At 38.7% G+C, this 22,029-nt stretch overlaps 1 protein-coding gene across 2 annotated transcripts in view; it reads right to left on the reverse strand.

Annotated features, from left to right (window-relative positions):
• HUWE1 (HECT, UBA and WWE domain containing E3 ubiquitin protein ligase 1) overlaps positions 1-22,029 on the reverse strand; it is a 150,475-nt gene that overhangs the window by 109,223 nt on the left and 19,223 nt on the right. For both annotated transcript variants that reach the window (XM_059679143.1, XM_059679142.1), the window contains exons 3-6: positions 11,000-11,068; positions 5,157-5,255; positions 4,116-4,322; positions 2,621-2,773 (exon numbers count right to left, since the gene is read on the reverse strand). In XM_059679143.1, the coding sequence (XP_059535126.1) occupies positions 2,621-2,773; positions 4,116-4,322; positions 5,157-5,255; positions 11,000-11,044 (504 nt within the window). In that variant the 5' untranslated portion in view covers positions 11,045-11,068. The remainder of the gene's footprint in view (positions 1-2,620; positions 2,774-4,115; positions 4,323-5,156; positions 5,256-10,999; positions 11,069-22,029) is intronic.

A 22,029-nucleotide genomic window follows, 5' to 3' on the forward strand; every position in this document is an offset into this window, starting at 1 on the left:
TTTGAATATTCCTGTTCCATGACAAAATGAGTTTGCACCAGAATGTTATTCAACCACATAATTGATCAATTGATATTTTTCTTCATGAAGGAAGCAGTGTGCTGATTTACATTCTAGTGTAAGCATTTTAAGAGTAGCACTGAAGCCCAGCTGGTATGGCTCAGTGGTTGAGTGTCCGCCCAGGAACCAAGAGGTCACCAGTTCTATTCCTGGTCAGGGCACATGCTCAGGTTGTGGGCTCAATCCACAGTAGGGGTTGTGCAGGAGACAGCAGATCAATAATTCTCTCACATAATTGATGTTTCTGTCTCCCTCTCCCTTCCTCTCTGAAATCAATAAAAATATTTTTTAAAAAAAGTAGCACTGAGTTATGACATCATTCATTGAAAAGGAAGTCTTAATTTTATATTATAAAATTCAAATTTTTACCATATGGTTTATACTTTGGGATTTTTAAAAAATCCTCACATGAGGATTTTTTCCACATTATTTTTTAAGAGAGAGAAACATCGATGTGAGAGAGACACATTGATTGGTTGCTTCCACATGCACCTTGACCGGCGCTGGGGATCGAGCCTGCAACAGAGGAACATGCTCTTGAATGGGAATTGAACCCGAGACTTTTCAGTCCGCAGGCTGACATTCTAACTACTGAACTAAAATAGCCAAGGCTATGCTTTGGGATTTTTAAGAATTCCTTCTTCACGAGATCACAATATATATAACCTTCCACATTATTTTTTCTTAAATTTAGTTTTATCCAATATGGATATTTTAAAGCCACTGGGCTTGTCAATACAGTGAATAGGGTCTTTTTTCTAATCACTTTCTACTTGGTTATTACTGATGTATGGAGGAGCTATTTGTTTCTATATATTAATTGTTTACTTGGTTACCTCACTGTACTTTCATTAGTCCTAATAATTTTATATTGTCCCCCCAGAAATCCGAGTATCAATCCCATCACCTACAAATAATAATGAATTTTCATTTTTATATGTAACCTTCATTTCTTTCTTTCCTCTTATTGTATTGGTTAGGACCTCTGCTACAAATTTAAGTTGCAAAAGTTAATAGCTGACATTTTTGTGTGACCTCTGAATCAATGGAAATGCTTTATTTAGTTTTTCCACTATGAATTCTGGTAGATATGGCTTCTTGTTCCTTTTAACTGTTACCTGGGGATCCAATATTGAACTGTCTTCCATTTTAAAAGCAATAGATAAATACAATATGTTAAGAAAACAGTTGCATACTTATCTAATCTAATAGACAAACATGGTAATTGACTGTACCTTCGCTACATCTCCCATTGGCTAATCAGTATGATATGCAAATTAACCACCAACAAAGATGGTGGTTAATTTGCATACATAGGCTCCAAGCGGTGGAGCAAGGCCTCATGGCTCCAGGGCCAGCGGAGCAGCGAGGCCTGACGTTTCCAGGGCTGGCTCCAGCCGGAACTCGGCCAGAGCGAAGGCCTGGGCCGGAGGCAAACTGGTGCCAGCAGCCAGGGGAAAGGAAGGTCTATTGCACGAATCTCTTCATGCAACAGGATTCTAGTAAGTACATATTGATAAATGCAAGAGGAAAATATGCTCAAATCTTAAGGGAGGCTTCATCTGGATGAATTACAGGTGGTTGCAATTTTCTTTTCTTTTTTAAAAATATTTTTATTGATTTCAGAGAGGAAGGGGAGGGAGAGAGAGATAGCAACATCAGTGATGAGAGAGAATCATTGATTGGCTGCCTCCGGCAAAACCCTCACAGGGGATCGAGCCCACAACCCGGGCATGTGCCCTTGACTGGAATCGAACCTGGGACCCTTCAATCCGCAGGCTGATACTCTATCCACTGAGCCAAACCAGGTAGGGCTGCCATTTTCTTTATATTTTCCTATACGTCCTAGAATTTTCATAATGTTACATTTGTAACCATAAATTTTTTTTTAAGTAACCATGCATATAAAACAGCCTGAAACTTGAGTTATTATTTGAAAAAACTTCTAAAAATCAACCTTATTAATTTTCTTCTAAGGAAGTTCTCTAGCAATGTATACCTCAAATCTAAGTTTGTATTATCAATTTACCTCTAGGAACACTGGACAATAGTTTGGTTGAGTTGACCTTTTAGTAGAGATTTTGCCTATAATTACAATTACTACTATCACAAACCAACTAATTAACTGAGAATAGCATTAAGTACCTTAAACTTTTTTACTCTGAAACTACTTTATGGTAGATACACTAAATTGCCAGATGAAAATAATATCAGAGCTAATGAGCAGGGCCAGGACACAAATTCAGATCTTTTTTGCACCATACCTCCTCCCCATGTAGAATCTGATTCTGAACTTTCTTTCCAGAAGACAAGTTGTCATTTTTGAACAAAGAGATTCTGTTTTGTGAACAGAGATTCATCAAATTCCTTAATCCATTAGTTGGGAATACTTCTTAGGGTTTTTGGAACCTAGCTAAGTAGGCACCAATAGTTCTACTCAATTAGGTCAGTAAAGTTAACTTAGGGACTCCTATCCATTTTGAAACTACAAGAAACACCTGTGAAAAGGTACTACATGATCCAATTTTTGTGCCCTTCCAACTCTTCACCCATGACTCACCTCTGCCAAATGTTGCAGCCGGGTTAGCAGTGGGGTTCTCTTGTCAGATCCAAGGCGGGTGATGTAATTTGATCTTTTGCTAAATACATACAGAAGGTTAAGGACTGCCAGCACCACTTGCATATCAGAGGAAGCCAGTAAAGTTGTCAAATGCTATAAGGGACAAAAGAGGGCAGGTTCATGCTATCAAGCACACTACACATTGAAAACTTAAATGCCAATACAGATTTGTCAACATTTACAAAACTATCAAGAAGTTTAAGAACACCAAAAAAACGTGTAAGTATTTGGGCCTTACAACATGTAACCTTGTCCCCAAGAAACTTACAATCTGGTGGCAACTCAGAAAATCCAATAATAGTTAAAAAATTGAACAGCAGTTCAAAACTGCACAGGTGACATCACAGGAAAAAACAGATTACAAAAGAAACAAAATGGTATTTTAATACATAGTGGAACTCAAGAACACCATTTCCAACTAAACCAAAAGTATTACAAATGAAAGATAATGTTATGCTCCTGATCCTTTATGACAAATAAAACCGGAATTAAAACACAGGGTCCTTCATATAGGAGCTGAAGATAGCAACACCTGGGGGCACATGATTGTCATGGAACAGTGTATATAACAGTTACAAAAGAGTCTCTATTTTGGTTCTTTAATACCAATATATTGAAGCATTTGGTCAACATTAAAATCAGTATGCAATTCAATTGGAAATGAACCCAGGTATTTTCAGTTGCTGATTATCCCCAAGGCCATGGACTTTCTTTAGCAGCTAAACCATTTCATCTCCAACAGACAGTTTATACATTCCCCACTTAAAACTTTGGGTGCTAGGTCCTTAGTCCAGTTGTTCCACTTTTCCTAAGCTATTTTCTTTCTGCTTGTTTGTTCTGATTCTGTTTCTTTATGGAAGACTTAGGAAAATTAACACACCACAACAGGGTACTTAACCAACAGTGATAGAAAAGTCTAAAGTTAGGCTAAAGGAAAAGAGTTACTTCTCATCATGATTTTTGACCCATTCAAAAGCTCACCGATTCCTGTGCCCACTTCACTTTATAAGAATACTTAGCATGATATTAATACACATTTTGTGGAAAAAGGAGAGAAGACTGAAAAGCAGCACAGAAACTAAGAAAAGCAGTAAGTACAGTAAAGTGTCAAGGAAATAAAAATATTTCTAATAGTTTAAAAGTAATTTGAGGCTGCTCTAATATGTGAGACAAAGATCAATTCCTGAAAATTCCGAAGAATACTTCAATACATGTATTACATTTTCATTAATTTCTTGAAGAATTTTCCCATCAATCCTGTGAAGGGTATCTATATTCAAGAAACATCCTACCATTGTTTTTGACATGGAAAATCCCCGAGTTCCATAATGAAAAGGAAACAAGTAATCCCTCAGAGAGAAATAGTAATTTCCTTATTTCCAGACATGAACAATTCGGGTTAAGAACAGAGCACAGGGGTCTGAGCCTCTCCTACCTCTATGGAACTGTACAGATGCCGGGAAAAGCTGTACTCAATGAGCAAGGCTGTGAAGTTCAACACAGCCAAGAGAAGCATTTTCAGTTGTTCTTTTTCCGGCCTATCACATACGAGCATCCATGACATATTCTCCACCGTCTGCCCAGCATCTGCCAGAATTCCATCAAAGCGGTCCAACAGGTCCACCCAGTGATATAACTCACACTGGAGAAAGAGAAAGGAAGAAAAGAATAAGTAAGGTGTTTGTGTGGGTACTTCGTTACAATGAATTGCTGAGTGTGACACCTAGACAAATTCACTTCCCATCTTTGCTTCTCTTCAATCCCTCATCAATACAGAAACCCAGAGAAAGATTGTGCTTTGAACCACATGGACATGAATTGTTATTGCTTGCTCACCCACAGACACCATTATATGCCACAAAACCCTTTGCGCTAAGTCTTCTGAGGGAGAGTTCTGGCTACATTCTGAGGTCTACAAAAACAGTGACTCTTCCCTTCCAGAACCCATTTTGCCTGACGTGTTCATTTTTAGTTATCAAAGAAGATTCTTTTAAACTAAAAGTAAAAATCTTAAATGTTCCTCTTCCTCAGCTAGCAAAATTTTCCTCTCATATTTCTTTCAAAATTTCCTTGGCAACCATTCACAGGTTAAAAGTTACTAATCTACAGCTATGCTAGACATACACTAGATCAGCCGTGGGCAAACTACGGCCCGCGGGCCGGATCCGGCCCGTTTGAAATGAATAAAACTAAAAAAAAAAAAAAAGACCGTACCCTTTTATGTAATGATGTTTACTTTGAATTTATATTAGTTCACACAAACACTCCATCCATGCTTTTGTTCCGGCCCTCTGGTCCAGTTTAAGAACCCATTGTGGCCCTCGAGTCAAAAAGTTTGCCCACCCCTGCACTAGATGCTTATTAAGTGATTGCTAAATGAAGATACCTCATTATGGTTTCTCTTTCCATATCAGAGCATACAAAATGATGTACTAGTCCAGGGAGCCCTGTCTTTTGGAAGCATAGGTTCACATACCTTTCCAATGTTCCATGTTTTGATCTGCTGCAGTTCCAAGAGGAGTTGCTCATCATTACAAACCTTGAGTTTGTCTATTAAGGCTCTGCAATCTGCAGGCTGAGAAAAACAAGTATTCACAAAGGGTGTTTTGGATTATGAGGGAGACACAAAGAAGAAAAATGGAAAGACAAATCTTTAAGTAACACACTTAGAAATTTAACTTTTGATAGAATAACTACTTAAGCAGACATTTGCCAGATGATCCCTTGGGATTAAAATGGAAATCTTATAATGAAACAATGCATCTGTGTGCATTTTTAAAACCCAGATAAACTTGCAGATATAGACAAACTGCTTGGATGGATACCGACAACAGAATAAATACAAAGAAGCTAAACATCAATAAAAACAAAATGAAGGCATCTGTACCATGGAGTGAAAGACAACCAGAATCCCTGAAAAGGAATGTTGAATCAGAGGAACACTGAAAAGCCCTAGTAAATTCACAGTAAAAGGTTAAGATGAGCATTAGCTGTATTTTTCTGCAACTTAAAACCCTCCAATTGTAGGAGAGCAAAGAGCTTCTGAACTTTGTAAAACCAGGACTCTATTCTTACTGAGGGTCCCATTTCCATACATTTCTGTTCTCTTTTATTGATGAAGAGCCTGTTTGTCAGGTAACAAGGTGTGGACTGAAAGTTTATAGTAACGTTTCTGAAAGTGAAGCAGGGGATAGGGACTGGGACAGAGAAGCCTTCTATTAATGGATGGTAGCTGGAAGTGACTATACTTGCTCTTTTACTTGCTAAAGCAGTACAGTATCCTAGGATAGGCCTAGATTTGGAACCAAATAAATCTGGGTTCAGTTTTTACCTTGATCATGAGCAAATACAACCTATAAGCCACAGCTTTCTTACCAGGAAAACGATCTAATAACTATCTCAAAAATGTGAAGCTCAAATTTTTGCCACATACATAAAGCACTTATCTCACATAATAGGAGTTTAAATATTGTGAGACAGAATAATATTACAAAGAGCATGGGCTTTGGAATTAGGCAGTTGGTAAGCTACTTCTCTGAATTTCAGTATGCTCTTTTGCAAAATGAACACAACCTATTTATCCAGCAGTGTTATTGTGAGATTTGAACTAGGAGTATTTTCAGCACCCAAAACAGAACAGGGAACAATAAGGGCATAAAGGTATATGGTTTTCTTTAAGCTAAGTCCCCAAACTTTCCTCCCTCTAAAGTGAACATTATTAAAGAGGCTACCTCAAATTTTTGTGGTAAATGTATGTAAGTCCTTGGCATAAAATCCTTCCATAAAACAGGCATGCACTTTTTCTTCCTCTTCTTGAAGTCATATAGGATGAGGAAGAGGTGGTGATGCATTAGAAACAGAAAAACATGGGAGTCTGAACCATCTGCTCATGCAATTCACTTGTGCCTAGTATCAAATATATCACTTCAATTTCTAATGGAAAGCAGCTAAGCAGATCCAATTTTATGATTCTGTGAGTTAGATGACTCCCAGTTCATGATGAACAATTGGGTCCTGTAATCATTATTATCTATAACATAATCAGGCATTCATTCTTTATCAAGGTTCTGTAGCAAGCCAGAAGCTGCTTTTCTGAATGCTAAGATATTTGTTGGCAGAGGATGGCATGGCTCGAACTCTAGGGGTCTGCTGCAAATTCTGAAGAGGCACCCCATACACTGTTCCTCTTTGTTTATGCCATAAAGAAAGTTTATGGTGTGTGGTGCAGGTGCTGCAACCTGTCTCTCACTTTAGAAGGAAAATCTCAATACTTCCCAAACCTCTGGACCCCTGGAAACTTTCCTGAGGCTCTCAAACTTCAAAGGGCACCCTCTGAAACACATATGTCCAAGGCATCTAAGTTGCTTGTGTTTCTGCTCACAAGAACCAGGTAACATCATAGCATCAACTTAACATGCCAGCATGTTATTGTTTTATCAGGAGTGGCAAGGTCCCTTTGGACCTTGCAGTTTACAGAATACACCAGGGACAGAAATTTATCTTTAGGATATTGTCCCTGCTACATAAATGCAATTTGAGTGTGTATTTCTTTATTCATGACTAGGAGCCCAGCGTGCAAAATCGCACAGCGCCGCCCACCCACCTGCAGCCCTGCCTTGACACCCGAACTTGTCCACGCAGAGCTCCAGCGTGCCTGGCCCAGCTCCCAAACCCTCTGGCCTTCTCTGGCCGCTTCAAGCCCCTCTCTCAGTCCCTCAAGTTGCCTCAGGTCCCGCCTTCTCCGGGCGCCTCCCCGCTTCTGCCCTGTCATGGCACCAAGGAGAACGTGGAAGCCTCCTGCCTGCTGCGCTGTGCTCCTTCCCCTGGCAGGTGTGCCGTGAGGTACTCAAGAGTGTGAGCAGTGGGTGGTGAAGGACTGGTGAGGGGGGCGCTATGAGCTCTCACCCCTGCCCTCCCCAGCATGGGATGGTCCCGCCTCCTCTGGGCCCCTCTCCGCTTCCACCCCATCTCTGGAGCAACGCCCCAGCTAATATGCTAATGGTCTGGTCATTACCCGTTAGGGTGTCCCAACCATTAGCATATTAACTCTTTATTAGTATAGATAATGTAAGAGAAATCACTTGCCAGTTTAATAGCTACATACCAATTACCATGGTTTATATTGATTTGCTCCTATAAAGAGATCAAATCATGGGGAAAAATCCTTTGCACAGTTGCTGATACACAAAGAGATCAATACATGTCTTTCTTGGGCAGTTACTATGGAAAATAGTATGGAGGTTTCTCAAACAATTAAAAAGAGAACTACCATAGGATCCAGCAATTCCACTTCTGGATATTTTTATCCAATGAAAATGAAAACACTAATTTGAAAGGATATTATCCACCCCTATGCTCACTGCAGCATTATTTACAACTAGAGGCCTGGCCAACCACAATCTGGCCCTCTCGCAATCCAGGACCCCTCAGGGGATGTCAGAAAACCAGTTTCAGCCTGATCCCTGCAGGCCAGGCCGAGGGACCCCACTGGTGCACAAATCCATGCACCGGGCCTCTAGTATGCATATAAGATCTTTGGTTAATCTCTTCCCGCCCTCCCCCTCTCCCCTCCCCTCTGAGACTCATCAGTATGTTCCATGTTTCCATGCCTGTGCATTGAGCGTCTGCCCCCTGGTGGTCATTGCACGTCATAGCTACCAGCCAGTTGGCCAGCCAGCCAGTTGCTTAGGTTTTTATATAGATATTAGAGGCCCGGTGCATGAAATTCGTGCATGGTGTGTGTGTGTGTGTGTGTGTGTGTGTGTGTATGTCCCTCAGCCTGACTTGCACCCTCTCCAATCCGGGAGCCCTCAGGGGATGTCCTACTGATGGCTTAGGCCCTCTCCCCGTGGTTCTCTGCTCTCTGTGGGGCCTGCCTGCTCCACACTGCAGCGACTGCCAAGCAGGCCGTGCTGGGAGCTTCCTGCCAGTGGGGCTTGCCTGCTCCCTGGTCACCAGGGCAACAGCCAAGCAGGTTGTGCTGGGAGCTGCCTGAGGGCCGCGCTTCCCTGCTGCCCGACTGTCGAGGTGATGGCCAAGCAGGCCATGGTGGGTGCTGCCTGCAGGCGACGCTTGCCTGCTACCGGGTCACCGTGGCATAGCTAAGCAGGCCATGCTGGAAGCTGCCTACTGGCCGTGCTTGCCTGCTCCTAGGTCGCTGTGGCAACAGCCAAGCAGGCCGTGCTGGAGCCGCCTGAGGGCTGCGCTTGCCTGCTCCCCAGGTCGCAGCAGCGATAGCCTGCCATGCTGGGAGCTGCCTGTGGGCCAGGCTTGCCTGCTCCTGGGTTGCTGTGGTGTTGGTCAAGCAGGCCCCACCATGCTGGGAGCTGCCTCCTCCCGGCTGTCAGTCTCCATGGAGGTGATGAGGTTAATTTGCATACTCACTCCTGATTGGCTGGTGGGCCTTGTGAAGGTACGGTCAATTTGCATCTTTCTCTTTTATTAGTGTAAATAGATAGGATATGGAAACAACCTAAGTATCCATCAATGGGTAAGAGGATAAAAAAGATGTGGTGTGTGGAATACTACTCAGCCACAATGAATTCTTGCCATTTGTGACAACATAGGTGGACCCTGAGAGCATTATGCTAAGTGAAATAAGTCAAATACTGTATGATATCACTTATATATGGAATTTTAAAAATAAAAGGCAAACAAGAAAACCATGCTCATAGATACAGAGAACAGACTGGTGGCTGCCACAGGTGGGGAGTGGTGAAATAGTTAAAAGCGTTGAAATGGGAAAAAAAAATTGAAAGCATAAATGTCCTTAAAAATAACACCTAGTATTGACCACAGCAAGGGAAAACTGGGTATGCTACTTGAAAAAAATAGGCATTTTTAAGCCATAAAAACACACATAATCAATAATCTAAAAATTCCACTTTGAGGAGTTTATCCTAAGTAATTTGCTAGTAGCTATCAAATGTTCTGAACCAGGAATTTGTACATAGGTGTGACTCAAAGAACAAATCCTAAAAATCAATTAGGTTAAAAAAAATTAACTTGCATTTCTCTACAAAGTTTAATTATTCTGCAATTCTACTGACTGCTCTTTTCTGAAATGGCCTATGCATATTTTGTCATTGGGATATTTATCCCTCCTACTGATTTAGCTACAAAACATACTAAGTACATTGGGTTACAAATATTTTTCCTGAACCTGCCATGTGCCTTTTGATACAGTACTTTACATTTCCAATATTTGTATAGTTTCTTAAGGCAACCTTTTTATCTGTTCTTCAGTTTCCAAAAAAATATTTTGAGTACATAATTGTCAAAAATTTTCCGTGCCAAAACATATCAAAAACAAAATGAAAGTATTGGGAATAATTATGAAAATGAATATATCTAATATGTATAACATAAGGATAATAAAATTGAGGAATATATATTAAAGCATGCAAATGAGCAGAGTAAAATATTTCTTTGCCACCTCGTAACAAAAATTTTAAAGATAAGCTATAATGCTGGTGAGGGTATGGGAAGATAACACCTCCCACATTCATTAGTATAATGCTAAGTGAAAAGGCAGGAGAACTACCCATGCAATAATCTTTTAGAGACTGGGAGTATAGCAAAATGTTAACAGTGACATCTATAAGTAATACTCGCTAGGTAGATAGTCTTTAAAAAAAGCAAGAGGCCTGTATTTAGAAAATGAACTCATTGATTATGCACCAGATACTTTACTAAGCAACTGCCTCAAATCAAGGAGGGAGGAATTATCAGTCCTGTTTTATAGATGTGGAAACCATGGCAAGTTAATAAACTCTCAGTCACAAAAATCTGGTAATACTCAAACCCACATCTAATTCCAAAGCTTGTGCTCCCTGTAGCACATGGGGTCTACAAGAGTGTCATACTTTAACCTCAAACACAGTTTAGGCTAGCTGATAGAATACTGAAGCTGGGATTTCTACTACTGACATAGGATCAGTTGACATGGCCAACCTATACAAAGGTTAAGGTGAACTCTATTATTAAGAAAAAGTAATACAGAGAGCTAAAACATTGGCTTCACAAGAAATCTAATCAGAAAGATATTACCACTTTATACCATAGAGCCTTTCAATGCATAGAAACAACAGCCAGAAAGCCTACTTCAGGTATATAGAGCTACAAACTGCTCAGGGCTCACTTTCCACTGGTCATAAGCTTTCTCACTTTTTTAATAAAGAAAGTTCAAAAATCTGACTGCTTCAAGACAAGTTACTTTTTTTACTGCACTTTGTATATACAAGTAGTAACATATTTGGTGAACAGATTGTACGCAAGTTTACTGAAATGAAAAAATAGAGCAAACTTTTGGATACTTACAGCCTCAGTAGGTGTCTTTTTCAGTTTAGTCCTGTCTACTTTCATGTTTTCGATTTTCTATTTTATAACCTGAAAAGTAAGTAAGAATTAAAACTGCAATCTTGAACTATTCATGCTTAGACATTGACAATATAGTGAAGAGCATGCAAAATGCTTAAAGTAAAAATTCTGGAGTTATAATGCCATGCCAATTCAGAGACACAGCTATGAGGTAGGAAGGGGTAAAGAATCTCTCCAGATAAAACTGGCCCACATCTATATGTTGCAAAAGTCTATAATCAATTTAAGCGAAAATTAAAATGTCTTTTTTTAACAAACCTCTTAAACTCATTCATAATTGAAAATAAAATATGGCAGGAGTGGCCAGGGAGAGGTCAATGGGGGGAAAAGGAGACATGTAATACTTTCAACAACCAAAGGACTTGTATGCATGCATATGAGCATAACCAATGGACACAGACAATAGGGGGGTGAGGGTTTGTGCTTGGGGGTAAGGGTGGCCAGGGAGAGGTCAATGGGGGAAAAGACGACTCATGTAATACTTTAAACAATAAAGAATTTAAGTTAAAAAAAAATAAATTAAAAAAAAGAAAACAGTTAAATGTTTTTAACATCTCAGGTTGAAAAATCACCATATCACTGTAGTTTTCTGGAAAACTTAACAATCCCACTTCTGAAAATTTATCCAAAGAAAATCAGAAGGACGTACATAAATCTTTAACCACAAGAATCCATACTGAATTACCATGTATAATAGTGAAAAATTGGAAAGGATCAAATGTCCAAAACAGAATTGGTTTAAAATGAAATACTACGCAACTGTTAAAAATATTGCACACAATTATATTATAGCACACAAAGATTTCATGGTGAAATAAAGTAGTCACAAAATAGAATGAACAGTATAAAGGTCTGTCTAAAGAAAATAGGTAAAAATGCATCAAAATGTTAATTCATTGCTAATCAAAAGGATTATGTATGTTTGTTTTATCTGTGTATTTCTGTATGTTTTTAACCAATAAAAATATATTAGTTGTATCATAAGAACAAAAGCAACACAATACTTTCATTTTTTAATAGAAAATGAGGTACAAAATTCACTAGAAATAGCTGTAGTTTGGAAAGCTCAAAAGTGAGCAACAGTCTTCAGTAGAACCATAGTATAAATATAGGTGATCTTTGATGGTAGACAGGTCCTTTAAAATGCTCTGGCCAAGGCTCAGGAAGAAAAAGGTTTCTCCTATTAGCAACTAGTTCACATGAACAGAGGGAGAGGTTAATTGCAAGCTCTTTACACAACAAAGATACTGCTGCCAATAATGTATTTGCTACATAGCTGTCACTGGAGGTCAATGTCTCCCCCTGCCCCGCCCCCCAAGAAGACCGTCATAATATAAAGATGACAAAGCCAAGTATAAATTCTAGGCAACTTTTGGCCTAGATTTAGTCCAGCATACTCAGTGCAGTAGAAATAGCGTGTATTAGCCTGTGTAACTGGCATTCATTCAACCAATGGGCATTCAGTAAGAGTTGGAGAAAATCCAGAGTATGTTTAATGTTTCCGTAGATACCATTCCAGAAGAAAAAAAGATGTTTTTCCTCTATGGTTCACATTTAAGGCATGTGAACTCAGATTACTTTTTAAAAAAACTACCTCAGCATCTAATACAGAATGGACAAAATGCCTGCTGCCCATAACTTCCAAATATCTACAATGAGACCAACAGGATTCTGGCAACAATTATAAATGAGCTTTTTATACAATTACTAGAGGCCCAGCGCATGAAATTCGTGCATGGGGGGGTGTCCCTTCAGCCCAGCCTGCACCCTCTCCAATCGGGGACCCCTTGACATCCCTATCACAATCTGGGACCACTGGCTCCTAACTGCTCACCTGCCCACCTGCCTGATTACCCCCAACTGCCCCCCCTCTGCCAGCCTGGTCGCCCCTAACTCCCCCCACCACCAACACCAGTCTGGTCGCCCCTCACTGCCCCTCCCACCCTGCTGGCCTGGTCACTCCATGCAGCCTGCTGCTCAGTCTTTTGGTTGACCCTCACTAACCACCCTGCCAGCCTGGCTGCCCCACACAGCCTGTTCAGTCATCCGTCTGGTTGTTTTGGTTGTGACGGTCGCTTAGGCTTTTATATATATAGATTCTCAGGCTTTGTTTTTCTCATACCCATTACTTAGAGCAATCATTTGTTGGGAAGCTACCGGATGCATCTGCTTCATACACCATACAACACAAATCACTGAACGCTTTCCCTCTAACGTTAGGAACAAGGTAAGAATGCCCATCGATTCTCACCACTGTTATTCACACATGTTGGAAGTTCTAGCCACTGCAATAGGGTAAGATAAGAAAATAACAGGTATATAGATCAGAAAGGAAGAAATAAAACTGTCCCTATTTGCAAATGACAAAAGATTATCAAATATGCCCAAAGGAAAAGCAACTCAATCAAAGGTAGTTTCATTAACAAATGGTGCCAGAGCAAGTAGCTATCTATAGGCAAAAATACCAACCCTTTAACCAAAGTCTCATATTTTATATAAATCAATTCAAAATGGATCATGTGGTGAGGTTGTGAAGAAAAGGAAACCCTGTCTTACTGTTGGTGGGAATGTACACTGTTGCAGTACTACAAAACAGTATGGAGGTTCCTCAAAAAATTAAAAAATATGACCCCAGCAATTCCACTTCTGGGTATTTATCCAAAAGAAATGAAAACACTAACCTGAAAAGGTATATGTACCCCCATATTTATTATAACAGTATTTGCAATAGCCAACACATAGAAAATGTGGTGCGTGCGCGTGCACGCACACACACACACACACACACACAATGGAATACTATTCAACCATAAAATATAAGGAAATCTTGCCATCTGCAACAACACATATGGGCATTTATGCTAAGGAAAATAAGTCAGAGGAAAAGATAAATACTGCATGATCTCACTTCTATAGGGAATCTCAAAAAATATATAACAAAAACCCTGGAACTCACAGAAACAGAAAACAGATTAGTCGTTGCCAAAAGTGGGGGTGGCTGAAATGGGTGAAGGTGGTCAAAAAGTACAAACTTCTAGTTATATTGAATCATTATGTTGTATACCTGAAATATATTGCACATGATTACATAACAATAAAAAAGCAAAGTAATAAAAGGATCATGAGCCTAAATGTAAAACTAGATGACTTACAAAAAATGTAGATGAGATCACCTATAAATCTTAACATAAGTGTCTAAGACTGCTTTGACTTCGGATTCTGTACTTGTAAAGGGTATGGATTGAAAATAGACTCTGGCTTAAAAAGTGATTTACTAGAAGGACAACTGATAGTTTACAGAACCAACAGGAAGACTTAGCAATCCACATTCAGAAAAGAGGAGGAACGAAGGAAGCTACACAGCCTAGAACTACAGCAAAAAACCTCCCACAGACACAGCTTAGCGGGCAATGTCAGACCCTGGATGTCCGGAAGGTACTGCTAGTGCCAGAAGTATTTCTAAATGGTCTCAGGTTATTTATTTTAAGCATCAGTGACTCTAGATGCAAAGTCCAAGTGTGAGCATCTGACTGGTCAAGCATAGGTTCCATGCTAACTGTTGAGGTTCTGGAAGAACAAGTGCATTTGGCCTTTTCAGTTTCCATGGTGTTTGGGTTCCAAACCTTTCATAAACAGATTCAGATAACCACCCAATTCAAAAACCAAGCCAAAACAAATGAACAAATACACACATCCCCATAACAAGTGCAATGTTAAGCTGATTTCTCTAACTTTGTTGCAAGAAAAATCTATAGATTAAAAAGGAACACTACCACTGTTCACTAGACATTGGTTAAGAAAATTCAAGGGTTTTTATATTTTCCTAGTTACTCTATATTTAAGCTGGTTTCACAGTGAGAAGGGAGAATATTTTTGAGTGCCCATTACAAGGCAGACAATACTTAGGCTGGTGTTTCCCAAAGCATTTTAGAGCAACTTGCTCCACTAAGGAAGACAAGGTTCCAGTAATTTGGGAAATGTTACAAAAGAAATTTCTCATCCTTTAAAACAGTCATATGACTGACTGACATTACTAATGACTCCAAGAAATCTTTGGTAAAAGAAATTTGTCAGGGCAAAGACCATTTTTTTCAAGTGACATCTACTGACATTCCACCAATTTAAGTACCCCAAAGAATACACTTTGAGACATGCTGCACAAGGATTTCATAATAGCCTTTCATGCAATCCTCACCACTCAAGCCAATTTTTGTCCCCATTTACAGATAGAGAACTGCTATTACCATGACTTCCATTTAATTATTTTTTTCTCTTCCTTATTCCCCCAAACTTTTTACCTTTGAGGTTTCAATATTGGTTTTATATCAAATGTGTAGAATTAGACTGAGGAAAGCTGCTCTTTAAAGGGTAACTCACTCTGTAGGAATCACCCCCAACTGATCAAATTTACAATGAGTTTCAATACTGTGCCAGCTTAAAGGCAGAAGACACCTGCAAATCTGGCTCAATAGCAGTTGAGTTTAATGGTAGACTAGTCTTATTATTCAAAGCATGGTCAAAGGATCAGCAGTACTGACACCACCTGGGAGTTATTAAAAATGCATAATTTCATCAAAACTACTAGAAATGGTAAATTAATTCAGCAAAGTAGTAGGATACAAAATAAATATTCCGAAATCAGTTGCATTTATATACATCAATAACAAACCATTTGAAAGGGAAACTAAGAAAACAATCCCATTTACAATTGTACCAAAAAAATAAAATATCTAGGAATAAATTTAACCAAGGATGTAAAAGATCTGTACTAGGAAAATTATAAGACAGTGAATAAAGAAACTGAACAAGATACAGTTAAGTGAAAGCATATACCATGTTCATGGACAGGAAGATTAAAAATTAAAATGTCCATCCTACCCAAAGCAATCTATAGATTCAATTCCTATCAAGATATCAATGGCGTTTTTCACAGAACTAGAACAAATATTCCAAAAATTAATATGGAACCACAAAAGACCCCAAATAGCCTCAGCAATCTTGAGAAAGAAGAACCAAGGTAGAAGAATCACTGATATCAATCTCTACTACAAGGCCATAGAAATCAAAATATCATGGTACTGGCATAAAAAGACATATACATCAATGGAATGGAATAGAGAGCCCAAAAATAAACTCACACTTTTATGGTCAATTAATATTTGACAAAGGAGGCAAGAACACAATGGGGTAAACATAAGTTTATTCAATAAATGGGTTTTGGGAGAATTGGGTAGATATATGTAACAAACGGAAACTAGATCACCTCTTTACACCATATACAAGAATAAACTAAAAATGGATTAAAGTTTTAAATGTCAGACTCAAAACCATAAAAATCCTAGAAGAAAACATAAGCAGCAAAATCTTAGACATTTCTCATAGCGATTTTTCTGATATCTCCTCAGGCAAGGGAAACAAAAGAAAAAATAAACAAATGGGATTATATCAAGCTAAAAGAATTTTGCACAGCAACAGAAAGCATCAATGAAATGAAGACAATTCAGTCAATGGGAGAACATATTCGCCAATGATACATCTGATAAGGGGTTAATATCCAACATTTGTAAAGAACACATACAACGCAATACTGAAAAAGCAAAAAGTCAATTAAAACATGGGCAAAGGACATGAATAGACACTTCTCCAAAGAGTACATACAGATGGTCAATAGACATGAAAAGATGCTGAGTATCACGAATCATCAGAGAGATGCAAACTAAAACCACAATGCGATATCACCTCACACTGTCAGAATGGCTATCATCATCAAGAAATCACCAAACAACAAGTGCTGGCGAGGACGGTGGAGAAAAGAGAATCCTCATACACTGTTGGTGGAAATGCAGATTGGTGCATCCACTCTGGAAAGCAGTATGGAATTACCTTAAAAAATTAAAATGGAACTGCCTTATGACCCTGCGATACCACTTCTGGGAATATATCCAAAGGGACCTGGAAACACTAATTCAAAAGAATGTATGTACCCTATGTTCACTGCAGCATTATTTATAATAACCAAGATCTGGAAAGAGCCCAAGTGCTCATTAGTTGATGAGTGGATAAAAAAGCTGTGATACATTTACACAATGGAATACTATTTGGCAGTAAAAACAGAAGGAAATCTAACCATTTGCAACAGCATGAATGGACTTGAAGAATATTATGCTAAGTGAAATAAACCAGTCAGAGAAAGACAAATACTATATGATTTCACTTATATGTTGAATCTAATGAACCAAATAAACTAACAACAACAAAAATAGAAACAGACTCCTAGATACAGAGAACAGACTGACAGCTGTGAAAGGAACATGGAGTAGGGGAGCTGAGTGAAAAAGGTGAGGAGATTAAGCAAAAAATTCCCCAAACCTCATATACAAACAGTTTGGTGATTACCAGAGAGGAAAAGGGGGGTGAAGGATGTAGGAGAAGGTAAAGGGGAATAAATGGTGATGGAAGGAGACTTGACTTGGGGTGGTGAACATACAATACAATATAATAGTGGCACTTAATTCAAGACAGTTCAAGAAGTGATTTGTTTGAAAACTAAAACATCTCCTCCACATTAAAAATAATGTAAATGGAATTAATCTGTTCCAGACCCCCACACAATTCTAATTTTTCTTATATACAGAACATGTCTAAACTCTTATCATTCTCAACTTTCCTTTTCACTTTGCAACATTCTGAGGACCATGATGACTTACTGTATGTATATAAGCAGCAGCAACAAAAGCAGACAAAAAAACATGAAAATAATCATAGCACAATTTCCTGAGATGTTAACAATGCAAGGTTTAGCAGTAAACTGACTCATACTCATGCATTCTCTCCTTTGTCACCTGAGAGACACGTGACTGATCATACAGGTATCAGAATGAAAGGGTTGTCTGGTCGAGAACCGAAGTTTTGTTAACAATTCTGTTGAGAATCGAATTGTTCGAGATGGGAGATGTTCAAGAACCGAGGTCTGACTGTACAGATGATGAATTATAGAATTGTTCTCCTGAAATATAAAACCCAGATAGCCACATTACTATTATCAGATAAAAAATAATTCCTTAGTGTAATTAAATATCTAGTGTTTATATTTGTCTTATAAATTATTTTGCATAGTTTTTGTTCAAATTAGAATCTTCATGAGTTCCATCCATTGCAACTACTTGATGTGTCTGTTAAATTCTTGTAATCCACAGGCATCTCTTTGATTTTTTCCTTAAAATTTATTTATTAAAGAATCTGCATTGTTTGTCTATAGATCATTGTAATATTTCACATATATATAAATACAGCTTTTATCATTTTATTGATTTCAGAGAGAGGAAGGGAGAGGGAGAGAGATAGAATCATCGATCAGCTGCCTCCTGCATGCCCCCTACTGGGGATTGAGCCCGCAACCTGGGCATGTGCCCTGACTGGAAAATGAACCAATGACCTCCTGGTTCATGGGTTGTCACTCAACCACTGAGTCACACTGGCCGGGCTATTTCACCTATTTTTATTGTCCCTGTATTTTCTGTTACATTGTTAATGAAAGTCAGACCAGGAAAAATAAAAATAAAAATGTATAAAAAAAGTATAATCTCAGACTTGAGGAATCAATCTGTATTTTAATAAGATCTTCAGGTGATGCATATATTAATGTTTGAGAAACGTGAGATCAGAGTAAAGACTCAGAATCAGGAAACCCTGGTTAGAATCACTGCTATATCACTTACTGTATGAACATGGACAAATCAGCTTCTGTGTACTTCTGTTTCCTCAACTGTGAAATAGGGATAGCTGATCTCCCCATTTCCACACTTACATCCAATCCGTTCTCTAGAGAGCAGCACAAGTAATCTTCTTAAAACATAAAGCAGCTCATATTACCTCCTCGCTTAAAACCTTTCAACAGTTTCCCTAGAATCATATCCAAACTCTAACCATATCCCACTGGGTCCTGGCATGATTTTTCTCCCGAAACTCTCTCCAATCTCCTCTTCACAACCACATTAGTCTTTCTGTTTAGTTTCTGGAACACTCTTATGTTCCTTCTGGCCTCTAAAGCTTTACAAGTGCTATTCCCACTTGAATGCTTCTGCCCCACACTCCCCTTCTTCCCACAGCCAGTTCCATTTGAGGAACTGACTTTAAAATAAGAACTAAAAAGTGGCTTCCCATAGCAATGTAGTACCTAAAGCTGGTCTAATTTGTTATTTTTCTGCTTGTTTCTCTCATAGCAAGTATCAATTAATGTAACTGGTTTGATTTTCTACACTGTTAAGCTCTTAGTATCTAGCACAGCATCTTACAAATGATAGGTACACATATATCTATAGAATGGAGTTCAGGAAAGGAAGTATGCCCTGAGGAAAAAAAATCTGTGATCGTCGGCATATAAACAATACTTGAAGACATAGGTCTGGAAATGATAGCTTACAGAAAAGAAGAGGCCCAGAACTGGGTTCTTATTTGATCTAACATTTAAAGGAAAGGGGAAGGAGAAGTACTTAGCAAAGGAGAGGCCAGTGAGGTAGAAGCAAAACTAATTCATAGTATCACAGAAGACAAAAGATGGCAGGACTGATCAGTTGTGTCAAATGTCAAAATGAGATATGTCCAGAAAAATATCCACTGAAATTGGAAATAGAGATAACTTGAGAAACAATGGTTTCAGTGGGGTGGTAGGAAAGGAAAACAGACTGGAGTGAGTTAAGGAATCAATGGGAAGTGAGGCAATATACATGGCATGTGCAGAAAACTCTTGTGAAAAGTTGGCTGTGAATGCAAGCAGAGAATATGGGGTCACTGAAAAGTAGAGGAAGGTAGGAAAAGAGAATATAATGGAAAGAAAATCCCTAAGAAAGCTGTTTCACCTTAACATAATGAACACTTATGTGGGTTTTAAATAGCACAAATACTACCCAGAATTAAGACAATTCTCTTCCTAACCTACTAAAACTTGACTGAGTGCCCTTCCCTATATGTTTAAGTTGTATCCTGTACCTATCACTTTCCTATTAATGAGAAAATGTCTGCCACAGGGTGGGGAACAAACAAAAAACCACCTAGAAAGGGAAGAAACATACATTATTAGTGGTTGCCTCTAGGTGGCAGAATAACATAGTTTTATTTTTTTTTACTTCATGCTTTTCAATTCCTTCCAAAGTTTCTATAATCAGGCATCCATTTATAATGACAATTTTTTGGTACAATTCTTAAGGTAGAAAACACTAACCCTTGATCCACAAGGCATGCATCAGATTAAGAACAATATCACCTAAACAAATGCCTTGTATAGGCTGGTGCCTCCTGCTCTTGGAGCTTCCTTCCAATGTCTTGATATTTAATCCTGGAGTTTAGCACTCAATATTTATTGATTTGGTTTATTATTGGTAGGTTAAGTGATGTGGATGAATCAAAGTAAGCCTAAAATTCCCACTGAAATCATAGAAAAGCATTATGGCGCTTTTAACAACAAAAAAAGCTTAAAACACAATTCCAATATGCCACAGAACAAAACACTTGATTTTTGCCTTGCAGTGAGTGATTCCCTTTGCCTTTCTGCTGACTCTGAAAGTAAATGCAGGTGAGAACTGTCCAACTAGCCATCATGCCAGGAAGCAGCAAGCTGAATCTTGAAACCCAGCCTGCTATTCACTATTTGATTACAGAGGCACAGACATCACGTTAACTGGTTTGTTAAAGGGGGCACCAACTGATTGTCAGGCCCTTCCATCCAGTCTAGTGTTTGGTTTACTGAGGCTAAGTAGCCACATACCCAGTAAGTGGCAGAACTCGGATTCTAACCAAAGTTTGCTCCACAACTTCACAGCATATAAAATGTCTATATGCACCCCACCACCCCTCCCTACAGATACCAATATCCCTATCCTTGACTGCATAAAACCTGACCCAAAGGATTTGCTGACCTAGATTTTATTGGACACGGATAACAAGATGTATAACAAAGCAACTAACAGAGTACACAGATGTTGAATTATGCTGTACACTGAAAATTATGTTAACCAATGTTACCCCCCAATAAATTTCATTAAAGAAACGTCATGCAGAAAAAAACAGCAGTCCATAGTAATTGTTCAATGTTTGCTGATGTTAAGGAAAATAAACACAAAGTAATAATAAAGCAACTGAAATAGCCTTTACTCAAAACAAATCTGGAAATTATCTGCAAAAATACCTTGACATAGTATGTCTTTCAAAATCTGAAAACACTATACCTCAGGTAAGTGTATATGCTTGCTCTTGGTGTTTTTCAGTACTTCCATATACTCAAAGAAAATATGGCAAGGGCACCAAAGAAGAATCTGATACCTCAACAGTCATGACTTTGGAGGTAGGAATGGTGTCTGAGAACACATCCTCCATACTACTGTCTTGGGAAACTGCAGATCCAGAAGTTATCCTTCTGGTCACTACTTCCAATTACTTAGAGAGAGAAACTGGCATCAAAAGAATCTGGCAACAAACTAGGGCTCACCAAAGTTGTAGATCAGTTTTGCCAGCAGAGAGGAAATGGCAGAATGCCAAGGAGCCCTTCTTAGCATTCCCAAACAAAAAATAAAAACAGCAAAGTTATGCAAATTAAAGAGGAGAGAAAGAGTCCCGGTCTATACATTTTAAATTGATACTCTGGAATAATCCTAGTCTACCCTTTAAGAATGGTCTGTCTCTCCCATCCCCCTCCTAAATTGTGACTGGATTTGGTGCAAAAGACCTATTATAACAGTAAGTACTTATTCCCTATTTCATCACATCCAATTTCAAAGTTGCTGCAAGTACTTTTCAGTCTTACCCTCTGTAACAGAAAATTAAGACATCAGCCTTTAAATGCTCTTTATTCAAATGTCAAGAACTTAACCACATAGAAAAGCCTCTGCTATCTAATAGGTGAACTTCACACAGAAGGGCCACAGGCAGCATTCATTGAGTTCAGGAAAATACATCCACCAGAAGTCAAACTACTT

Source organism: Myotis daubentonii, chromosome X, assembly GCF_963259705.1.
Source record: "Myotis daubentonii chromosome X, mMyoDau2.1, whole genome shotgun sequence".
Classification (NCBI taxonomy): Eukaryota; Metazoa; Chordata; class Mammalia; order Chiroptera; family Vespertilionidae; genus Myotis; species Myotis daubentonii.